We start from the raw sequence: 20,920 nt of genomic DNA, 5'->3' as shown, positions 1-20,920 counted from the left end.
CTTTATGAAGTAATTCCTACTGGTTTTGCACCTTCTAGGCGTGAAACACTGCGGCAGTACCACCTGTTGGTGAGCATCCTTTTCCCGCCCATGGTAACGACGGCGATACGAGGTTGGTAGCGAGGTAAACCACTTCTTGTGCACCTTTTGAAAAGTTCGCCGTGACACACCTACAAGCTGGGCAACTTCATTCACGACATGAAACACACTACCTCTCCAGGTAACTGCAGACTTCTGGCAGAGACGGCTGCTTGTCGTCATCCTGTATCACTCTCAGGACTAGGGATGGTCAAATCCGGATAAAGTTTTATCAGGATATCCGATAATTTCTTATCCGGATTTTGAATATTCTGATATAGGATATTCTGATATCCGAATTATTCAGATTTCAGAATTATCCGGATATTCGAATTGTCAAGATTATCAGGATATCCAATATTCGGATTATCCTAAGTATCTGTATATTCTGATTATCCTAAGTATCTAGATATTCTGATCATCGAAATGTCAAGATATCTTTTGGGCGAGAAAGCAACTGCTACATTTTCTATCAGGGACGACTGATTTTTTTGTCCGACGAGCTGTAAAGAAATAAATTTTCGAAGTATCCTCTATACTTTCAAAATTTCGAACACTCAGAATTTGTTATTGATAATGCAACACATACATTAAACCATTGTTACTAAACGTAACAAACTGTTTAACAGAGTTCGTAGAGAGCACGTCGGATATTTTGAGTGATTGATTTAGTTTATTTTACTTCCCGTTTTGTGCCTCTTGGCTAATTTGCGAAGATGAGGATGAGTGATGAAATGATGAATGGACATTCACAAAGAACCAAGCCCAAGCGTGATTCGAACCCGGAATCCTTGGCGTCGGAGCGCGATGTGCTAACCACTCGGCCACAGGATCCGGCACGTCAGACATTGTCCTGTTGTGTACTTTACTATACCTTTCACTATTTTTGGCTTCATGAAATGACCATCATTACTGTTTTAGCACTGATATTTAATTTTAAATTAGTATAGTTTTCTGGTCCAAAATTATTGTTTAGTGCAACCAAAATCAGGGTTGTTATCTTATTATGATTTCTATAAATAAACTTGTGTGTTAATGATATTGCTATTAAGACAATTTGTCACAATTTATCATTAAAATATATTTATATTATAAAAATGGAGTCGCATTTGAATGCACAGAAAGTATTTTAGGATGTTGATTATTATATTAATAGTGATTGTCTTTGGTGTAAATAAATATGGCAAAAACGTAAACCTCACCAAAGGTTGACCAAATATGAAAGATTCTATTCCGTCAGATAATTAATGGGCTGCTGATCATGCTCAGACCAAAGAGTTCCAAAATTTGACACTAATTTTAAATAGTTTCCCATCAACTTTCTCTTTTTTTTCACATACGACGTTACGACCACGTCCACGCATTTACTTTCCCGTATACAATAATTTATACTTACCAAACAGCGTAAATGCTCCTTTCGTCAGACCAAGTTCATTCTTGCTAATGCAATGATACCGATCAATATCGGCCTGGGTTACTCGCGTGATGTTCAACTGCATTCTCACCTGAAATGCAAAGGGATAACGAATGCGTTAGAGAAGGGCGTTCAATGGTTTCAGTAGCGAAATAAGTTATGCTTAAAGGTATAAACAGGCTTCAAGCACTGACAAAAATGAGCATTTGCTTATGATATGAAGGTAAAAGTGAGGTCACAGACAAGTGCAGACATTGACTTAAATTGTTTATCCGATCCAATGGCGTACTGAAGGGAGAGATGATGGAGCGCAGCCTCCAAAAAATAATGAACGAAAAAATAAAATTGTCACAAGAAAATTGGGTTTGCCACATAATTTATAGAAGTATAAAATTACCCCGATGCAATATGAATGCGTACGAATTTTTCGTTTATTTTTTATGGAATTCCGAGACAGATATGCCTATTATCCGGAGAGCGACCCTCATGAGGGAAGACCTCACTCTAACCCTCTGGGAGACTTGTAAGGCTGAGGATGGGGGCGTGTGAGATGAGGTGAGGGTGAGAGAATTTGATTTAAAATGAACACCTCTGTATCATTTTTGTTCCAGCTTGATGTGAAACATTATTTACTAATTAACTCATATTACTCATGTCAGTTCACTGGAAAAGACACGAAGCCGCCCACACACATGAGATAACCCTTTTCAAAAAGACAACAAAATGTCATCTCACTTCCACGTAGTACACCCTGGACTGCATTTTGTAGGCTAGCGATGCTCTGACGTCTGGACCCACGGCCAGTATAATCCTCTATGTGCCTTGTGTGCTAACCAAATATAATTGTGATTGTCCCTTCATCAATTTCATATTATCATCCTTCATCCTCAACTTTGCAATTAACCCAAAAGTGGCAGATATCCAAAGTAAAATAAATCAAATCATTCACTCATTCATACACACACGCACACCATCACACCCACCCACACACTCATATATATACAGGGTGACTGGTAATTAGATGTATTCCTTGAAAGGGGTTAAAGTAGAGACAATTTGCAATAAATTTGACCATATGATACCCCGTCCGAAAATTAGTAGTTTTCGAGATAATCGAATTTCAATTGTTTTTTTTTTTTAAATGATAATTTTCCACATAAAAAGATGAATTGAGAAAAAAATGATCATTGTATGGAACTTATTTCAGCGTTTTCTGATAGCTAACAAATAAGTGGTTCGTTGAAAATCAAGTTTTTCCCAAATAACAATCACATGTAAGATACGAGTGGGTCTAAACTTACAAGTGATGATAAAAAAAATCACTCTTAGTTTACTTGGCAACGTATTAATAACAAAAATGGTATGACACGAAGCGTACAAATTACTTAAATTACTTCCTTGTTACATCTGATATCCAATAAGGTACAAATGTTGCTAACATTCACATTTGTGTACAAGAAATAATACTTCATTCATCTTCATGTGAATGGAATCAATGCACAATACAATTAAAGAACATTACAAATCAAATCGGGGGATCGAGCTGGGCAGCCATGATGCTTGTAAATTATGTCACGTCTTGTAGCTAGAGGCACATCCTCCAACAACATTGCCATCCCGTTCCTCAAGAAATGTTCAAAAGTGATGCCTTTTAAGATTTGGGGCAGGAAAAATGGCCCGATCAAATGATTGTTGATTACGCCCATCCATACTTCTGCTTGGGCGTGCGACTGTGGCTGGATGAAAATTACCCAAAGAAATGGATTGACCGAGGCGGCTCGATTCCCTGGCCGGCTCGATCGCCCGATTTGAAGCCTTGCGACTTTTACATTTGGAGCCACATGACAAGACACAGGTAAACTCGCAAGAAGAGCTCAGGGACAGGATCTTAACGGCTGGTCAACACCTCAAGGACACCATCACATCACGAGTTAAGAGACCAAATGTCCGTAAAAACCTGCGTGCCTGCATTCGTAACGGAGGTGCCCACTTTGAGCAAGACGTGTAATGTTCTTTAATTGTATTGTGCATTGATTCCATTCACATGAAGATGAATGAAGTATTATTTCTTGTACACAAATGTGAATGTTAGCAACATTTGTACCTTATTGGATATCAGATGTAACAAGGAAGTAATTTAAGTAATTTGTACGCTTCGTGTCATACCATTTTTGTTATTAATACGTTGCCAAGTAAACTAAGAGTGAATTTTTTTATCATCACTTGTAAGTTTAGACCCACCCGTTACTTACATGTGATTGTTATTTGGGAAAAACTTAATTTTCAACGAACCACTTATTTGTTAGCTATCAGAAAACGCTGAAATAAGTTCCATACAATGAGCAGTTTTTTCTCAATTCATCTATTTATGTGGAAAATTGTCATTTTTTAAAAAAAAAACAATTGAAATTAGACTATCTCGAAAACTACTAATTTTCGGACGGGGTATCATATGGTCAAATTTATTGCAAATTGTCTCTACTTTAACCCCTTTCAGGGAATGCATCTAATTACCAGTCACCCTGTATATATATATATATATATATATATATATATATATATATATATATATATATATATATATATATAGTATATTACGCTGCAATCGTCAATATTGTAAACTACATAAAACAACAGAAATAATAAAATTAACCGACAAAATTTCCAAGATTTAGCGTACGCTTCAAGATCTGAAACTGAAAATTAGATTTTAGAGTGATTTAGTGTAGGGTCGTATTGCGATAGATGACCGAAAGAAAATCTTACTAATGTTTCCTATATGAAGCACCACCCTCAGTCCCTCCAAAAATACAGTTCTGGGTAAGTTCAGGGGCGGCTTAAGGGCCGCGCACCGTCCATGGATTAGAGCCAAAAACTTATTTCTGATTATATAAACATGCCTATTTCTTTCAGTCAATTTTTAAGTCTGCCTTATGCATAGAAAAGCTATTCGGGACTGGGTCTGCAGTTTAAAGTGGGATCCCAAACACTACGTACCTCCATCGGACACGTGACTATTTGTTTAAAAATACTTCGATATAGTGTTGACAAGAATTAATGAAAGTTACTCAGTGCATTAACAATGTAAGTATATTTAAAAATCATGTAGCAATTTAAGCTAAACTGTTATTTGATGTTGTAACACACCTACAATAAACAGTAACGCTTAAAGTACTTTTGAAATACGGCTATTATTTCTTGCCATTAAAACCGTAATGGAGGAAAGTTGAAGGGACAAGGTAGAAAGATGGGGGGGGGGGGGGAGCTGGGACGCCAAAGATTCACCTTGTCCGGATATACGTTTTATCTGGAGCCTCCCCCGGGTAAGCTTCTTATGTACGCGTTCATTTCCTCAGCTACAGAAAATTAAAAATACCAAGAAGTCAACTATGTGCATTTTCCAAGAACTTCAGAACCGAAAATGATCGTCTGTGTCTCCTTGGCAACCAAGTTAGCAACGCTGCCTAGCGAGGATAGGAAGACAGCGGTCACCTTACACCCTCGGACACTCGTTCTTCTCAAACCGGAAACAACGTCATCGGAAGCTTCGGCACGTGTGACTATCGAATTTGCAGAGGAAGAGAGGAGGCTGAACTTTCTACGAGAATTTCGTTATTCCGCCTTTTGCCAATCTGATTTCAAAAAGGTGTAAAGTTCCGGACAACGGCTCCTAAAGCTGGAAACGTGGAGATAGACAAAAGAGAGGGAAAACGAAGTTGCCGGAGTTTGACGAATCGCCACGGAGCAAAGTTTACCCAAGAACGTAAAAATGAAGTTGCGAAAATCAAGAGATTGTCCGTGCTTGATCTTCGAGGGAACCCAACTTTCTTTTTTATATTATTTGACACCAGTTGGTAGTTTCAGAACGAAAAGTGTATAAATTCAGGTTCAAATTGAGAATATTTGCTGAAACTTTGGTGTCATTTAGTACACGGTCAGCTATGAATAAACGTGACGAAATAAATTATCTCACATTTCAAAACAAATTTGTAAATTTACTCGAAAGGGTGTATCCTCTTTCGTATGCAACCCAACTTGCTTGATTGTATGGTTGGTTGCCGCATTCATTCACTATGGAGTTCGCTGTAAGGTTTTCCAAAATTCATAAATTACTGTAAGTGCTTCTCTGGAAGAAGGGTGTATCTACCAACCACCAAAACATTATGTCGCTACTCGTAATAGGTACCACGAGAAACCTATTCTTGAATTGCGTTCGTCTTCCATCCCAATGCTGTCAATAGCTGGGCGGGCGTAATCTAATATATATAAAATGGATGTGTCTGTGTGTGTTTGTTCCAGCATAACTCTCGAACGCCTGGAGCGATTTGAACCAAACTTGGTACACATATGACTTACAATCTGGAAAGAAATACTGTGGGGGTAAGACGGCGCTAGGGATATGGGTGGGAAGGGGTGACATTTAAAAATAATGGAAAACCAGCGATATTAGTGTGGAATCCATAGTTGTCGGGGTCGCTAAGATGAATAGTGACACTCCCCATGCCGTTCAACTGCAAGATACCCCTGACACCGCTAGGGGTGGGGTGGGAAGGGGGTGACATGTAAAAATAATCGAAAACGACCGATATTAATGTGGAATCTATAGTTGTCGAGGTCGCTAAGATGAATAGTGACACTCCCAATGCCGATCAACTCCAAGACACCGCTGGCATCCATAGGGATGGGGTGGGAAGGGGTGACATGTAAAAATAATCGAAAACGACCGATATTAGTGTGGAATCTATAGTTTTCTGGGTCGCTAAGATGAATAGTGACACTCCCAATGCCGTTCAACTCCAAGACACCCCTGGCACCCCTAGGAGAGGGGGTGGGAAGGGGTGACATGTAAAACGACCGATATTAGTGTGGAATCCATAGTTTTCGGGGTCGCTAAGATGAATAGTGAAACTCCCAATGCCGTTCAACTCCAAGTTCCTTTTACACTATAGTTAGAATTCATTATTTGCCTGTCTAATAGAAGATTGGGATAAATAAATATCCGGGCAACGCAGGGTAATCAGCTAGTTAGTTATAATGGCTACCGTTTTACCAGACGCAATGCTACGATCTACCAGATCTATAGCCTGATTGATACGAATACAACCAGTGCTGTAGTCCCAACATTTTAACACGGTATGCGCTAAGTTTCGTGAAATTCTAATGTAGACCATGTTTCCATTAAATTTTGGATTATGTTTGCATTAAATATATAAATGAAAGCATTTAACTTCTACAAAAAAGTAATTTATGGTAGAATACTGATGATAATGATTCCATGTCCATAATTGGCATAAAAGAAGCATATTGAAATAGAGAAGGTAAAGGTATTTATAAATTAAAAGAAATATGAAACGCATAGAATGTTATTGTATTTTATTTTCTTGCAGATATTGCTTTTGTGAATTATCAGGTTGTATGATATTAATAACTTTAATAATACTGATAATTACACTAAAAATGAAATACTTGGGGAAAATACATCTATAAAAAACAGAAAAATTTAACAAAAAAGGCAATAATTTTTTCCCCCCGTGTTTAAAACTGAAATACAACAGACCTCAATTATCACGTTTAAAGATTATAGTCTACATCGGAATCGCAAGTCATGTAAGAAATTTCCACATTGGTTTTGATAACGGAAGGCAGATCTCAATAAGCTCATTGGAGTAATGGCCAAATTCCATAAATATGGAAGATAGACGAAAGGAGAAGGTATACGCGAATGAGTAAGGTTAAATTCAGGGTACACTGAGTATACCGCAGTATACCTTAGCGTACAGCCCTGGTTAAAACAGATCTGATGACGAAAATAGCAAAGAAAGTTAATTGCATATGGAAATGAAGAAGAATAAAGATACAGTGCGTTCGTTTTGGCTCTGGGCCGAGATAGCGTGTGACTGCCGACAGCGCGGCATGGCGTGGATGCCGGCATTTTCGACTCGTGACGTCCCGCTTACTTTTCACACACATATCCTAAGCATGCAGACAATTATATTTATATCGCATAACGGGTACTAACCTGTGTTATAAGAGTTTCTCAAAGTGGTGTCGAACTGTATTCACACATTACAGACGTTTGTTGATGAAATTTTGATTGATATATTTGTTGTGATTGTTTTTTTGTCATTGTTAACCCGGAAAAATGCTCTCTGGATAAAAAAAAAATACCCAAAAGAAAATTGCTTCTTAAGTCCAAATTTTAATTGTTTTAAGACAAGTAATTAGTAATACATTCATTGACTAATATAATTTTATTAATTTTGAACATTTGAATTGAATCACACATTGATAAAAACGAGGAAAAAAATAACACGCTGTAATACCAAACTGAAACGTATGACCGCGCGTTGGGTGAAATTTATCCAGGCAGTGTTTCTACAGCTCTGTGAACAAAACTAAGGAACAAACTCACAGTCGATTGAAGGTCCCGACGCTAGGAAGCGTTGCAGGCGAAATTGTTGCTCGGTTATCAGTACAGTTTTGTTAGCTTTACCGTGGCAGTGTAATTTCTCTCTGTTTAATTTAAGTGCGTGTGTGCGCGATTGTCCAGTTTCATAGATCACATCAGTGTAATCCCAGTGTGTGTTTGTACGCGTTTAATAAGAATGTGAGATCATTGATATGCCAGCCGAAAAGTTTGTTAGAACAAAGAATTTTTATGTCGCAGCTACAGATAGAGAAACAGGCAAATTGTTCTGAGAACAGAACTTACAAGAATTACGGAAGATGTGGAGAATGTGTGAATGCATTTGGCCCGCACTTTGAACAACTCGTATAACACAGGATAGTAGTCGTTAGGTAAGGATAGTAGTCGTTAGGTAATGTAAATATAATTGTCTGCGTGCTAAAAATATGTGCGTAAAAATCATCTGGACGCCACGGATCGATCATCCGCGCCATGCTGCGCCGTCTGCAGTCACGCGCTATCTCGGCTTAGAGCAAAAAGAGAATGCACTGTAGAAAACGAAAGTCATTTAACAGACTATGGAAGAAACAGTGTATCAAACAGCAACGAAATTCCGATAAAGCTTACACTTTGTGGAAGTTCATGACATTTACAGACGTCAAGAACATCTTCTAGAGTGGAAAAAGTTGGTTAAAAATAAGAAATGTAACAGACGGGACTTAGGAGATTTATCAATGATGATGAAAAATGTTGCTTTTTAAAGAATTTTCAGGAAGAAAGCCTAGAACTCAAAAGTACTGAGTTTTATGGTCAAAATAGCGACTTGAAAATCTACATAGGCGGAAAAACATCCTTTAGTGGGATTTTGCGACTCATAATTTTGAATTACTTTCAAAGAGCTGAATATGTTATCGCGAGTGTCTCTATATCATCTAATCATCACTCTTCATCATCGTCGTGATTAGCCAAAAGTATCAGAGTACAGACGTTAAATACGAAAAATTCAAATATGGATTTGAATATTGGTAGTGCAGTTAGGAACATTAATGCATAAGCGAATGGCATTGCCTGATTATCTTTGAGAAGGGAAGATTAAATACCTTGATATTAGCCCTTTGACCTTACTAATTCCACCAGATGGCACTAAAGGCAATCTGAAAATCAATTCCATCAATTATAGCGTAATTTACAACAGACATTAATGCAAATTTCACGTAAACCGCATCAGATTAGATTGTGAGAACAGTTCTGCGTTAATGAATATGCAGATTAACGGAACATCTTATATCAGACTTTAAAAGCAACACACCAGATTCCACAAAAGGTCTTTATTGGTCATTCCTCTCCACAACTCAACTTTTACGAATTTTTTTACTGTTACTCCAGCAGGCCTTTGGAACAAGCTGCCAATCATAAGTCATGCCTCTTTCTTTATTGTGACGTTCAAGAAACTGTTAAAATTACATCTAGTAAATAATGAAAACTAAAAATTTGATGTTCTAAACTAAGTAGCAGGTGCACAGAATTAGAGAAGATAGTAGGGCTAAGGCACAGGAACAAAAAAATGATTACATGTAATATTTAAGGTGATGTTAATGTATACCGCTTTGAACTATGTTTAGCATAATGTTATGTATTTGCTTGTACGTACGTGTACGTAAGGGCGATTTGATTGATTGAGTTGGTGTTTTAAGTCCACTTTAAGCACAGTAAGGCTAATCGGGACTGTACTTACAGTTTAAAGTGAGATCCGAACCACAATGTGCCTCCACGAGGTATCGATCCAGAGACTCGTTAATTGCAAGGCGACGACCCTGATAGGTTTGAGTGAAGCACATGGTAATGTAGATTAATAGACGTTGCACAAGAAAAAAACCAGACGGTGAACAATTAACACATTTAATAGAAACTGGACGTTATGTCCGAAACGTTCAAATATATTGAACCATTATAGCAAGATTACACGCAGAATACATCTGCTTAGGATTTATCTTCTTCTGGCCGTGAAGACCAAGCCTTGTAGCCATATGCTTAATACCTGAACCGTATCATCCCTCCAGGTGTCCCATTAAAAAAAAATCAGGTATGCTGATGACCGTATCGATCTGGTGGGTGTCGAAAGCTGGTAGACCTTCTCAGAGACGAGTGAGGCGTGCTAGAACCTGGTCCTGGGTATCCGGCTCTGCCTGGGGTAGGTTTTGGTACTGTTCCACCGGGATTGGCTGAATTTCTATTTGGTATTATAACGTTGAAGTCGTCACCATCTGCAGTGTCACGTGAAACACGTCTCTTCAACCACCTGGGGTATCTCGTAGAGGATACTATACCCAATACGACGAATGACAACTCCTGGGATGTAATTTGGAGTACCGTGTTTAGGTGATTGGCCCCAAACTGCTGAGTTGATGGCGAAGGTACCACCATATCTCATCGAAGAGTCGTTCCGAAACTTTGCTGACTTCCTCGGCTTGAACGGAGATTCAGTCGACAGAGGCACATTGTTTGTTTCCCATCAAAATCTGGGCCGGTGCTTCAAGACCGAAAGTGCTGGTAGGCTTCCTTTTCCACCCAGTCGCGTGTTCCGAAGGATGAAAAGAAGTTTGGCGATTCCCATATCAAGTTCAAGCGTGCTCAGATTGGGTTTGTCAGTTATAAGCTTGGCAAGAGCGGTTTTGACAGTACGAACGTATCGTTCGGCTAAGCCGTTACTAGGCTGTGATAAGGGGATGAAGTAACATGTTTGATGCCATTCTTAAGGCAAAAGTTATGAAATTCGAGAGAAGTGAACGTTGGGCCGTTGTCGGATACGATGGTGTTTGGTATCCCTAACGTGGCGCAAGATTGCATAAGCCAGCGGATTGTTTCTTTGTGTCCAAAGTATTTACAGGCCATATTTCTGTCCACTTGCTGAAGGCGTCTACTATCAGTAGGAACGTACGACTTGCAAAGAAAAAGTGGTCTATATGCCATCTCTCGTTCACGTACGAAGCGAGAGGCCATGAAGAATCGGGTCCGTTGCGGACCTTAGGAGCATTAGCTCGGCATGTATTGCAGCTCGCTACAAAATCTGTAATCTCTGCTGATATACCTGGCCACCTAAATCTGGATAGACACAACTCTTTCATGCGAGTTGAACCTGTGTGTCCATCGTGTAAAGCTCTAAGAACATCTTTCCGTTTGTCTGTGGGTATGATAAGTCTACCTGACCACATGAGCGTTCCCTGCTCGTACGTAAGGTGAGCTCTTCTTTCGAAGAAGAAAACCCTGTCACTACGACATCGGGGAGGTCTGTGTAAGAGCGAGAATGTGTATGTGCAATATAAACTGTACTGCGTTTTGCTTATGTGTGTGATAAGGTGAGCATGTGTCTGTGTGTGTGTTTATAAACTGTATTATTTTTTGCATTCTGTTTTAACCTCTTTGTTTTTCTATTTTATCAGTAAACAGATGTAAGACAATATCGAAGTATTTGGCTAAGTGGAAGAAAAGGCATTACTTTGCCATGTATACAAAGCTGAAGTAAATATATAATCCGACCTCGTTGGGGGGTGGTTATGACAGCAAGCTACGACGCCAGAGGTCTCGGGCTTGAATCCCGGCCTGGGTATAGATGTTCTTTGTGAGTCTACCTTCATCAATTTCATCGTGTCATCACTCACCCTCATCGCATAAAAGCGAAGTACAATAAACCAGATCAATTGTCAAAAATGAATGAATAAGTGCCTATTGATCCCTCTGTTTGCAAAACCTTCCATCATTGCCAGCAAATAACCTCTCGGAAACTATTTCCACATATTCCACACTTCGAACTGGATATTGTGTGTCGGGCGAGCTCGGAAGCGTTTTCTTTGCAACGCCAGTTTGCTGGCGAGAGATCGATTGTCGAATTCCGTTCGACAAGGGGAGAACCTTCCTCTCTGGTTTAACTTCGATAGACATTCATTTGTCACAGGAAGTGACGTTCGCTTGTAATTAAGGGAGTGCCTTTTCGAGAAGACTTGGCTCCAGTGTCACGCACCCGGACTGACATTTGGTCACTTTCATGGATTTCGAAGCCATCTACTCCCATTGATTATCTGCACCCGATGGGCCGTTGGCAGAGAGAAGGGATTCCAAGCGAGCTCTGGCAACTAACACTTCTTAATTGTTCGCATTTTTGGCTTCCACTATGAACCATAAAGGCACAAGCTTATTGAATTAAAACAAGCGCTATATTTTCCTCTGTGAAGCACCACCCATAGTCCTTTCGTCAGTTTGAGTTCAATTTTATGTTCACTTTATCTACTAATCCGGACTGCACCTACAGTTTAAAGTGGGATGCGAACCACCTGTGCCTCCACCGGGAATCGAACCTGGGACCCCTGGATTACAAGGTGGCAACTTTACCCATTCGTCATCGGGGATGCCCAGTGCTTTCGTCAGGCCGAATGGCTGACATTTAAGTTGCTGGTTCTTAGCAACCATGGACGTCCGAAAGGGGAACAAGGGGAATCACGGCCCCTCCTGGAAATAAATGTGAACATAAAATTTCATTTCAGTCACAGTAATGTATGTTAATATATTGCAAGAACGTGATAACTTCAGACTAAAGAACTTGGAACTGAAAATATGCCTGGTTTCCCCTCTCCCTCCCTGGAAAAAATCCTGCGGATGTCCATGTTAGCAACGATAATTATAATTGCTACAAAATATAAGAGAAGCATATACTAAAGAGAGCTGTGCGAAAGGAAGTAATTGATTAGAAATAGTCAAATAGAATAGAAATTTATTTATGAAACGTGTTTGTTCATATTTTAATATCTCGAAGGCCGCCTCACAGGGAGAATTCACATCGAAGCGACAAGCGACAACCGAACACAATCTTATTCGGCCTCTCATGCAGCTACGGTATAAAACGTTGCTGATGATTGGCTCGTTCCCAAACGACACGTGTCGCCTGTCGCTTCGGTGTGAATTCTCCCATCGTGTAGCAATTAACGCCAATGCTTTATGACACAGAGGTTACTGTTTCAACATCCATAAGAATATGTTTCAGTAATTCAGAATCATGTATGACGTCAAGGAGACAACGGGTCACCTAAAAATTCCTCTGCCCACCAAATTCAGTACGAATTTAAAAAAAAAATGCTTTCATAAATAAATATATTCTGGGCACATTATCGGTCTTAAAGCAGTATATTAGAAATTTCAAAACAATCAGTATGGGAACAACAATATATCAAAGAAATCCAGTAAACAACAGACAGTAAAAAATAGGAATTTGGGTTATTTCAATTTAAAATAGTTTTCCATGCACAATCATATTAGTAGTGTGTTGGAAGTTTAAAAATCTGTTTGTATTAAATGAGATCATAAACTATATTAGATTGTAGACCATTAGATTACAAGTCATATAGATCATAAATTTTAAGTGAGATCTTGGTTTGAATTTATAAATTGTATTATGTATTATGTATTAGTAGTATGTTGGAAGTTTAAAAATCTGTTTGTATTAAATGAGATCATAAACTATATTAGATTGTAGACCATTAGATTACAAGTCATGTAGATCATACAATTTTAAGTGAGATCTTGGTTTGAATTTATAAATTGTTATAAATTGAAGGGACCAGGTTGAGAAAGTGCCAAGCTTAATTTTCGTTCTTGTGAGAAACAGAGATTTGAAAGATTATACCACTCCACAAATCTGTGTTTACACTCGAAATTTATTTTGCCATCTGTATTCTAGTCTAATTCGTCGTAAAATCAATTTTGATAAGTGTGTAACGTATTTTCATGTCACTTCTTTTGAAATGTTTTTACAAGAGAGTGGTGGTTTGGCACTTTCTCGTTCCTACCCTTTTAATTAACATCAACCACAAAACTTATAACTTTGTGTCTAATGTGTCTGTGATCAAACAGACAATCTGCACACATTCAACTGTTTTTTTTTGTCGTTGGGCAAGCTAAAATTTATAACAGCTAACCATTTTATCTTTTTGTCTAATATGTCGTGCGTGTAATATTATATTAAATGTTCGTCCATATTCTTATCGAATGTACTGATTTTAGTATCCTCAGACAAGGCTATAATCTTTCCAACTGCTTATCATCCATGTTGGAAGTTGATGACAGTTTTAGCGAATGAGCTTTGACTTTTCAAGAAGAGTGAGCCTCTTACGTCGTTTCTAAGGAAGTTTAGACAACCCTTACCTTTTTAATGTATTGTGTTTGTCCTATGCAGGTCCCTTTAAAACCTTGCAGTTTAATCTTTCTGAAGGTTCTCTTTACACCTCCTTTTTGACATTAAGGTAAGGGTTTTAGATATGGGGGATATTTCCCCGTACAGATGGAAGGGTGAAAATGGCCATATGTGCCGACGCACCCAACAATTGTAATTAATTAATAAATTCATTTGCAACAATATGAATACATATACAACGTGATTTCTACGGTAGAATAGACATGAATACCTCACCTTGTATGTACCCTGTTCCATATTTCTCATCCTATGCTTCTCGCTAGGCTCCAGTAAGCGTCCGTCTGCCCGCTCCCAATACAAGACAGCTTCGGGGTAGGCCTCCACGTCGCACTCCAGGACGGCGTTGGTTCCGTTCGCCACACCAACCATCTGGTTCTGAATTCTAATTAACGGTGGGACTGAAACACAATTAACACTTTGTGAGTCATTTTAGTTCCGTTATAGTCAGACACAAAAGTTTCAGATCTAGAAACAACAACTCCAATGCATCCACTACTTGTGAATGGCAACGATGAGGATAGATAAACAAACAAACAAAATGAACCATCCCTTAAACTCAGGTTTCGAAACTGGCTTCGCAACACGATATGCTTACCACTCATCCATAGAGACAGGAGTGAATTGAGGACTAAAAGTGGTAAACGTTGTAAGTGCCAAAAGCAAAAGTGTTTGGGAAATCGCATCGTCCCGCACATCAGACCGTAAGAACGTGCACACTAGTGATCTCTTTACACGCCCTTTGAACTACTTAGAGGGCTACCAGCCACAATTCACGTTTACCACATTATAAACCATGGCACATTTCACAGTTTAACGTGGGAAACGGTGTTTGAATAATTGTGGCACTTACAGCGTTTACTAATTTTAGTCTTCAATTTCACGATGAATCTACTACAGTTTTGGGGTATTACAATATGTTACTAAATTTCTTAGTTAAGCAAAGATAGATGTGTTTTCAACCTGCACATGTAGTGAAAAAGCAGTTGACTGATTCTCAAAATATTATTAATCTCAGGTTATACGGTAATATTCAATACATTATCAAAACAATTGACAAGAAAGAATGGGTTTGCACCTAAATACTTCTTACAATGCTCTTATAACAATTATCAATTACTAATTATAGAAAAATAAAAATACATGAGATAAATCACACTACGCTTTGATCAAATACATTTCTACTGAACAATAAGCTCAACTTTAATGGCGAATTAGGAAAATCAACATTAATTATATTTTAATTTAATTATAAATATAACATGCCATGGATTGTATAAAAGTATCAAGTTGCTCTATTATTAATGGCTGTTTAATGTAGGGACACAAAGGATATTGTATTCGGGAAATGTTTTGTGTCGCCTACGTAAACAGAATGGAACAATGAATAAAGCGAATATGCTAATTGAACTTTCAGTCGAGTGGTACGATGAAAAACAACGAGTGTGCATTTGCTGGAATTCACCCTTAACGGATTTAAAGCAAAATAAATTTGTAAATTGATTGAAGTGTAGAGAGATTTGCGAGCAGTGCGTTACATAAAAAAATTAACATAGCGCTTCAATGTTTGTACATTTTTATACATTCCGTTCTCACATGCAAGTTTCATATTTCTAGTCCAGGATTCCTGGACTCGTTTCCAAGTGGTGTCAGAGTTCAATGATTCAGATTCCCAATAGCCTATCTAGGCATACATTGGACTTGAAATAAACAAGAAAGAAACACGTACAGCTCACCGCTCACGAGAAGATCCCCAAACGAGGGGTGACGGGGAGCGGGTGTGAAGGAAAGGGACGGTCCATTTGCAGATTTTAGGGGTACCAGAAAACCTTCCGCTGCGGCTTTTCGAAGTGCGTGGGAGTTGTTTTGCGTCAATCACGCAGAGCGTGTGTCCGCAGTAACAGTTTGCTGCTTTTCTTTCAGTGGCCAGAATACTTTTGCATTGCTTATCCTGTGCATTATTTAGACTGTATTTCAAAGAATTTTAAAAGAATATACGGCAACGACTTTAGGGTTAGCAGATGACAAACTTTAAAAAAGAAGGCATTTTTAGATTGCAAAATGTTGTTAACTTTAGACGAAGAGACACGTTTTGTGCTTACTGGTGTTTTGGTGGGCTTGTAGATCACACACCCCTGTAAAATAATTTTACAACGTTTCCGTATAACTAATAATAGGCCTCATTGTAGGCAAATGTCTGAATATTCTAATATTTATTCACTATGCTCCTAATATTATACGGTTGTGAAGCTTGGTCTCTTACTTTATGAGAATAACATAAATTGACATTCCTCCTCGGATCTTTTTTCTTCCAGGCCTAAAGTCAGAAAACCGTTTTTGTAAGACGTCACTAAAAACACATTTGCATTTTGGTATGGCTCAGATCGCTGATCGACAGAATTTCATTTCTCCACTGCCATGTAACAACTAAGAGTACGGCAGTTAAAAATTACTGTTTATTTCTGAAATCTGTCATGAAACTCAAATCAAAGTAAGTCGCGGGGAATTGCATATTCTTACCTATTGTCAGAAACTTGCCGCTCACTAAGAGCCGCGGTAGATGTTACAAATGCTTTGAAATCAAAACCTCACGTGGCGCGGCGGTGACAACAGAAGAGACGCAAAGGTCCAACAATTTTTCTTTGTTGCAAGAAAAGTTTATTTTCTTTGCGCTTGCAACTGAGAGTGTTGTATTTCTTTACTTTGAAATTGAAAACGGAAACAATATTAACAATTGTTTACAAATAACATTTTGTTACTAATCTTGAAGTTAAGCTGTCTATACCCCCAAAAATAGGATATTTCCAAATTTTCCTAAAAACCCGCCCGGAGCATTTTTAGTACCCGAAAAACAGGATTTGTCCGGGTAAAAGAGAACTTCTGGTAACCCTAAACGACTAGCGTCGCTGCACCGATTGCAGCGAGCCCACATGTGTTTTTTACTCAGGGTGCACACCCCCGACCCTAATAGTGGAGTCGCCTGCTGCTACGTCACTTCACTTCCGTCAGGGATCTTCTCCTGAGCGGTCAGCTGTAGTTTCTAAATTAGGTACTTTTACAAATATGGTTGTTTTTTTAAATTATTATTACAGCGTACTTACCGAACAACAATGAAATAAAATTGTATAAATTTTCTAAATTCATTTTCTTGTTCTTTCTTTCCACGATAACAATACAGTAATGTCTCGATAATTTGAGTTTGTTTATTACTACGTTTCATGTAATCCGAGGCAACAAGAATCCGAGTATTCTTGTGATAAGTGTAAACGGAAACGATGCAATGTCCTGAAGCAGAATACACTTGGTCATTTTTATAAAGTGTAAGTTCAAAATTATTTAACTATTTTTTCCCTTGACACGATTGCTACTACTGTACTGAGCAATGTAAGTACAATATTCATAATAATACAGGGTGAGGCAAAAGTTACGTTACATAAGAAAACAAAGACGTCCATACAAACGTACACATGATTGATATGTAATGGTTAAAATTACAGAACATGAACAATTTGCGCACCATCTGCTGGAATGCGAGCTTCAATTGGACGCTTCCACTTGCATAAGACGCCTGCTGGTTTGGGAGATGGTCCCTGTGGATCCTTTCTCTGAGGTGGTCCAGGCTCTTAATTTTCTTAAGAGTACACGGTGGCCTTTACGTGCCACCACAAGTAAAAATCTAAGGGTGTTAGGTCTGGTCATCGTGGTGGCCTTTCACTTATGTAACCGGACTTCTATACTCTGTCCCTGGAGTCTCTGGAGCGAGCGAACGAAAGCAAGTCTCTGCGCAAGTAGTGACGCGAGACGGCTCGATCAGTAAACATGTGCGAGGGAACGGGATTGTGTGGAGGGGGAGAGCGTCTGCAATTACTAGCCTTTGCAGCAGCTTGTACTGGTTCGCTCCGCCCACTCGCTTTTCCCCCCACCTTGTCTACCTTTATGCGCGGCCTTGCTCCAAAGATTCCCGTCATACTCGCCCTGCAATGGACGTGCCCATTTTTCATACTGTAGTTCTTTGTTATTTTAGTTTTTTTTCGCCTTTGCAGGTTCTTAGGTTATTCCGTGTAGTCAGACATTTTCGTAATTCGAGATTATCTTGGTCCCAACCACTTCAAACTAACCACAATCTATCAATATAACCGTGCCTCATCTACAGCATTGCCTCCTTCATATAATGTATCTGCAAAAATGTTTATTTTATTCTATTTCTTATATTTTCAATTATATAATTTTTTAATATTCCATTTTATGTATAATTATAAACAAATATCATAACTATATGGCAAAAAGCTGTTTTTGTAGTTATAGAAAATTGTATATAAGAAAATTGTAAGCTTAATTGTAACCCTACTTTAATAATAAATAATAATAATAATGTACTGTAATTTACTAATTAAGATTTTTTATAAACAGGAATAGGTTTCATTTAATTTTCGCTTCCCCACATGTAACTATTACACATCTACCTTACAGAAGAATGAAATAAAATTGTATAGATTTTCTAAAATGATTTTCTCGTTTCTTTCTTTCCACAATAACAATATAGCAAAAGGAAACGCAGCGTTTGTCACGTCTATCCGAATACCTACTTTTCCAGGACCTCCAAGGCCAGTGATTTATGAACACCACCCAACAGCCTCTAATACCCCAAAAATCCTATCAGCACCAACGTTTTTCACAAGGGCCCAAATTATGGCAATTTTGACTGTAAATTAACATGGACACTCCCCTAAATACGAATAGACACCCCCCATATGGAAATAAACCCCAGCCTGAGGCAATATCCAAGTTTTATCTTATTTAGGATTTCCGTTGCTATCCTACGACAAATAAACAGAGGACTTGCACAACGGACCGGACACGGACCGACGCTACGATCCATTCCCTTTAACGAGAGGAAAACTCAGCACGAACATCTTCCACCTCGCACCACCTTAATATTTCCTGTTCTTCCGATGGAATTCCCAAGCCAGGACGAGGCATCGGAGACGCCAATATGGCGAAACTGGAGAAGCTATAAAACAAACGGCCTGCCTCGTAGTCCCCCCGCTGCGAGGAGAGAGTCCTTACTTTTCAAGATGGGCCCAGACGCTTATCAGGATGGAAGAACCCTTAGATATAAATATATTTCCCAGCAGGGAAGAATACATTAAGGATTACGAAATTACGATTTATAGCAGTACGAGTCAGAATGCATATTTCTTCCTGTAGGGAAATATTCCAGTTATGTTTATTTAGATACATGAGTATAGGTACGACTAAAATGCATATCCTAAGAGAAAGTCATAAATTTTGTCGAAAATATTTATCTTTGCCAACGTATTGATATATTAGATTCTCGCTTCCCAAATGTATTGCTTGAATTATTCTATAGTACAGTACATATGCACTGTAACAAATCAATCTCCTTTGTGTAACACTTTGCTTATCTATGAATATTCGCTGTATTCTTTTGTGTTATTTATTCACGAAACTCATAATTTCCATCGTCACGATTAATATTAAGAGACGAAAAGCGACGGGAAGATAAAAAATACAGTCCGAAATATACTATATTTAGAATAAATTAATATGCTTATATTAGTATAAAACAATAATTGTTAGACCGTAAATGGAATATGTTACTATAATTTGGTCTGTGATTTTGAAAATGAACAAATTAGAACATGTTTGCAAATTCTCCACAAGTTGGATTATAATATTGCTTGGGAATAATCTTAATTTTAAATCATTGTTCGTAGCTTTCCATTTTAAATGCGTCATTATTAGCATTACGAGAAATGGAATACAAGACCAAAAATTACTCATTAAAAAGGCCACAGTAATAATTTTACACGAAGAATACGATAATAAATCCATGACATGAACTTTTGGTCACACTATATTTTATAATAGAATTAGTTATTTGTGTTGTAAAGTAAATATGCTACAGCCACATAGAATGACAATGAAATGACTACTTTGTACATAATGTTTAATAAGTTCTACGCCATGTTGAAGTTATTCATAGTGTAATAATAATAATAATAATAATAACAACAACAACAACAACAACCCCCTGGCGCAGCAACTCTTGAGGGTCAAGGCCTATCTACAAAATGTCGCCCCCACTCACTCCCACATGCCTCAGGAGAAGTGGACAGTGGCCACCGTTTCCATAGCCTGGCCGAAATCTCAGGATTCACCGAAGGATACTAGAACCAGAGCGCGTCCTGTAGCCCAAGCCCAAAGCCTTAGACAACATGGCCACGGTGTGGAATATTCATGGTGTATTATATATACCAAAACAGCAAATGATGACGCCATTATCTCAATACTAATTACAATCACTACAATATATAAGCTATTTAAAGTGCTAACATACTTACAATGCACTTGTACCCTGAACGTCTGTGATGACTGAGGAGGAACACCATTGTGTGCAATGCACTGATATATTCCCATGTGGGCGCGGTTTATTCTCGTTATATTCAACGTGTATCCATTGACTGATGCGCCTGCAAAAGAGGGAATCAAATATTATGATATCTGCCAGATGAAATACATAGACAACGAAACAATATAATAGCACAACATATTTTAAGCTGTTAATATTATTAAAATGTGTTACGCCCCTGCTAAATTGTGGTTAGTTATTAACCATTTAATTAAAATACATTTTTTGTCAGACGTCGATTCTAGTACATGAGAAAATTGTGTAATCTCACAACGTTGTTAACAACTAACCTGTAAATTTAGTGTTGGTAGGAGATTGTTGTGGGCACGTTATGGATATTTAAATCGAAAG

The 20,920-nt window shown here is 38.3% G+C and overlaps 1 protein-coding gene across 1 annotated transcript in view; it reads right to left on the bottom strand.

The window, feature by feature from the left end:
• The window catches only part of LOC145995376 (uncharacterized), a 532,139-nt gene that overhangs the window by 36,996 nt on the left and 474,223 nt on the right, over positions 1-20,920 (bottom strand). Inside the window, exons 7-9 of the mRNA XM_083131981.1 lie at positions 20,502-20,630; positions 14,356-14,537; positions 1,475-1,583 (exon numbers count right to left, since the gene is read on the bottom strand). Of these exons, the coding sequence (XP_082988107.1) occupies positions 1,475-1,583; positions 14,356-14,537; positions 20,502-20,630 (420 nt within the window). The remainder of the gene's footprint in view (positions 1-1,474; positions 1,584-14,355; positions 14,538-20,501; positions 20,631-20,920) is intronic.

Source organism: Lepisma saccharinum, chromosome 11 (genome assembly GCF_977018435.1).
Source record: "Lepisma saccharinum chromosome 11, izLepSacc3.1, whole genome shotgun sequence".
Lineage (NCBI taxonomy): Eukaryota > Metazoa > Arthropoda > Insecta > Zygentoma > Lepismatidae > Lepisma > Lepisma saccharinum.
Note: the sequence above shows the minus strand (reverse complement) of the source record. Positions and strands in the feature narration are given on the sequence as shown.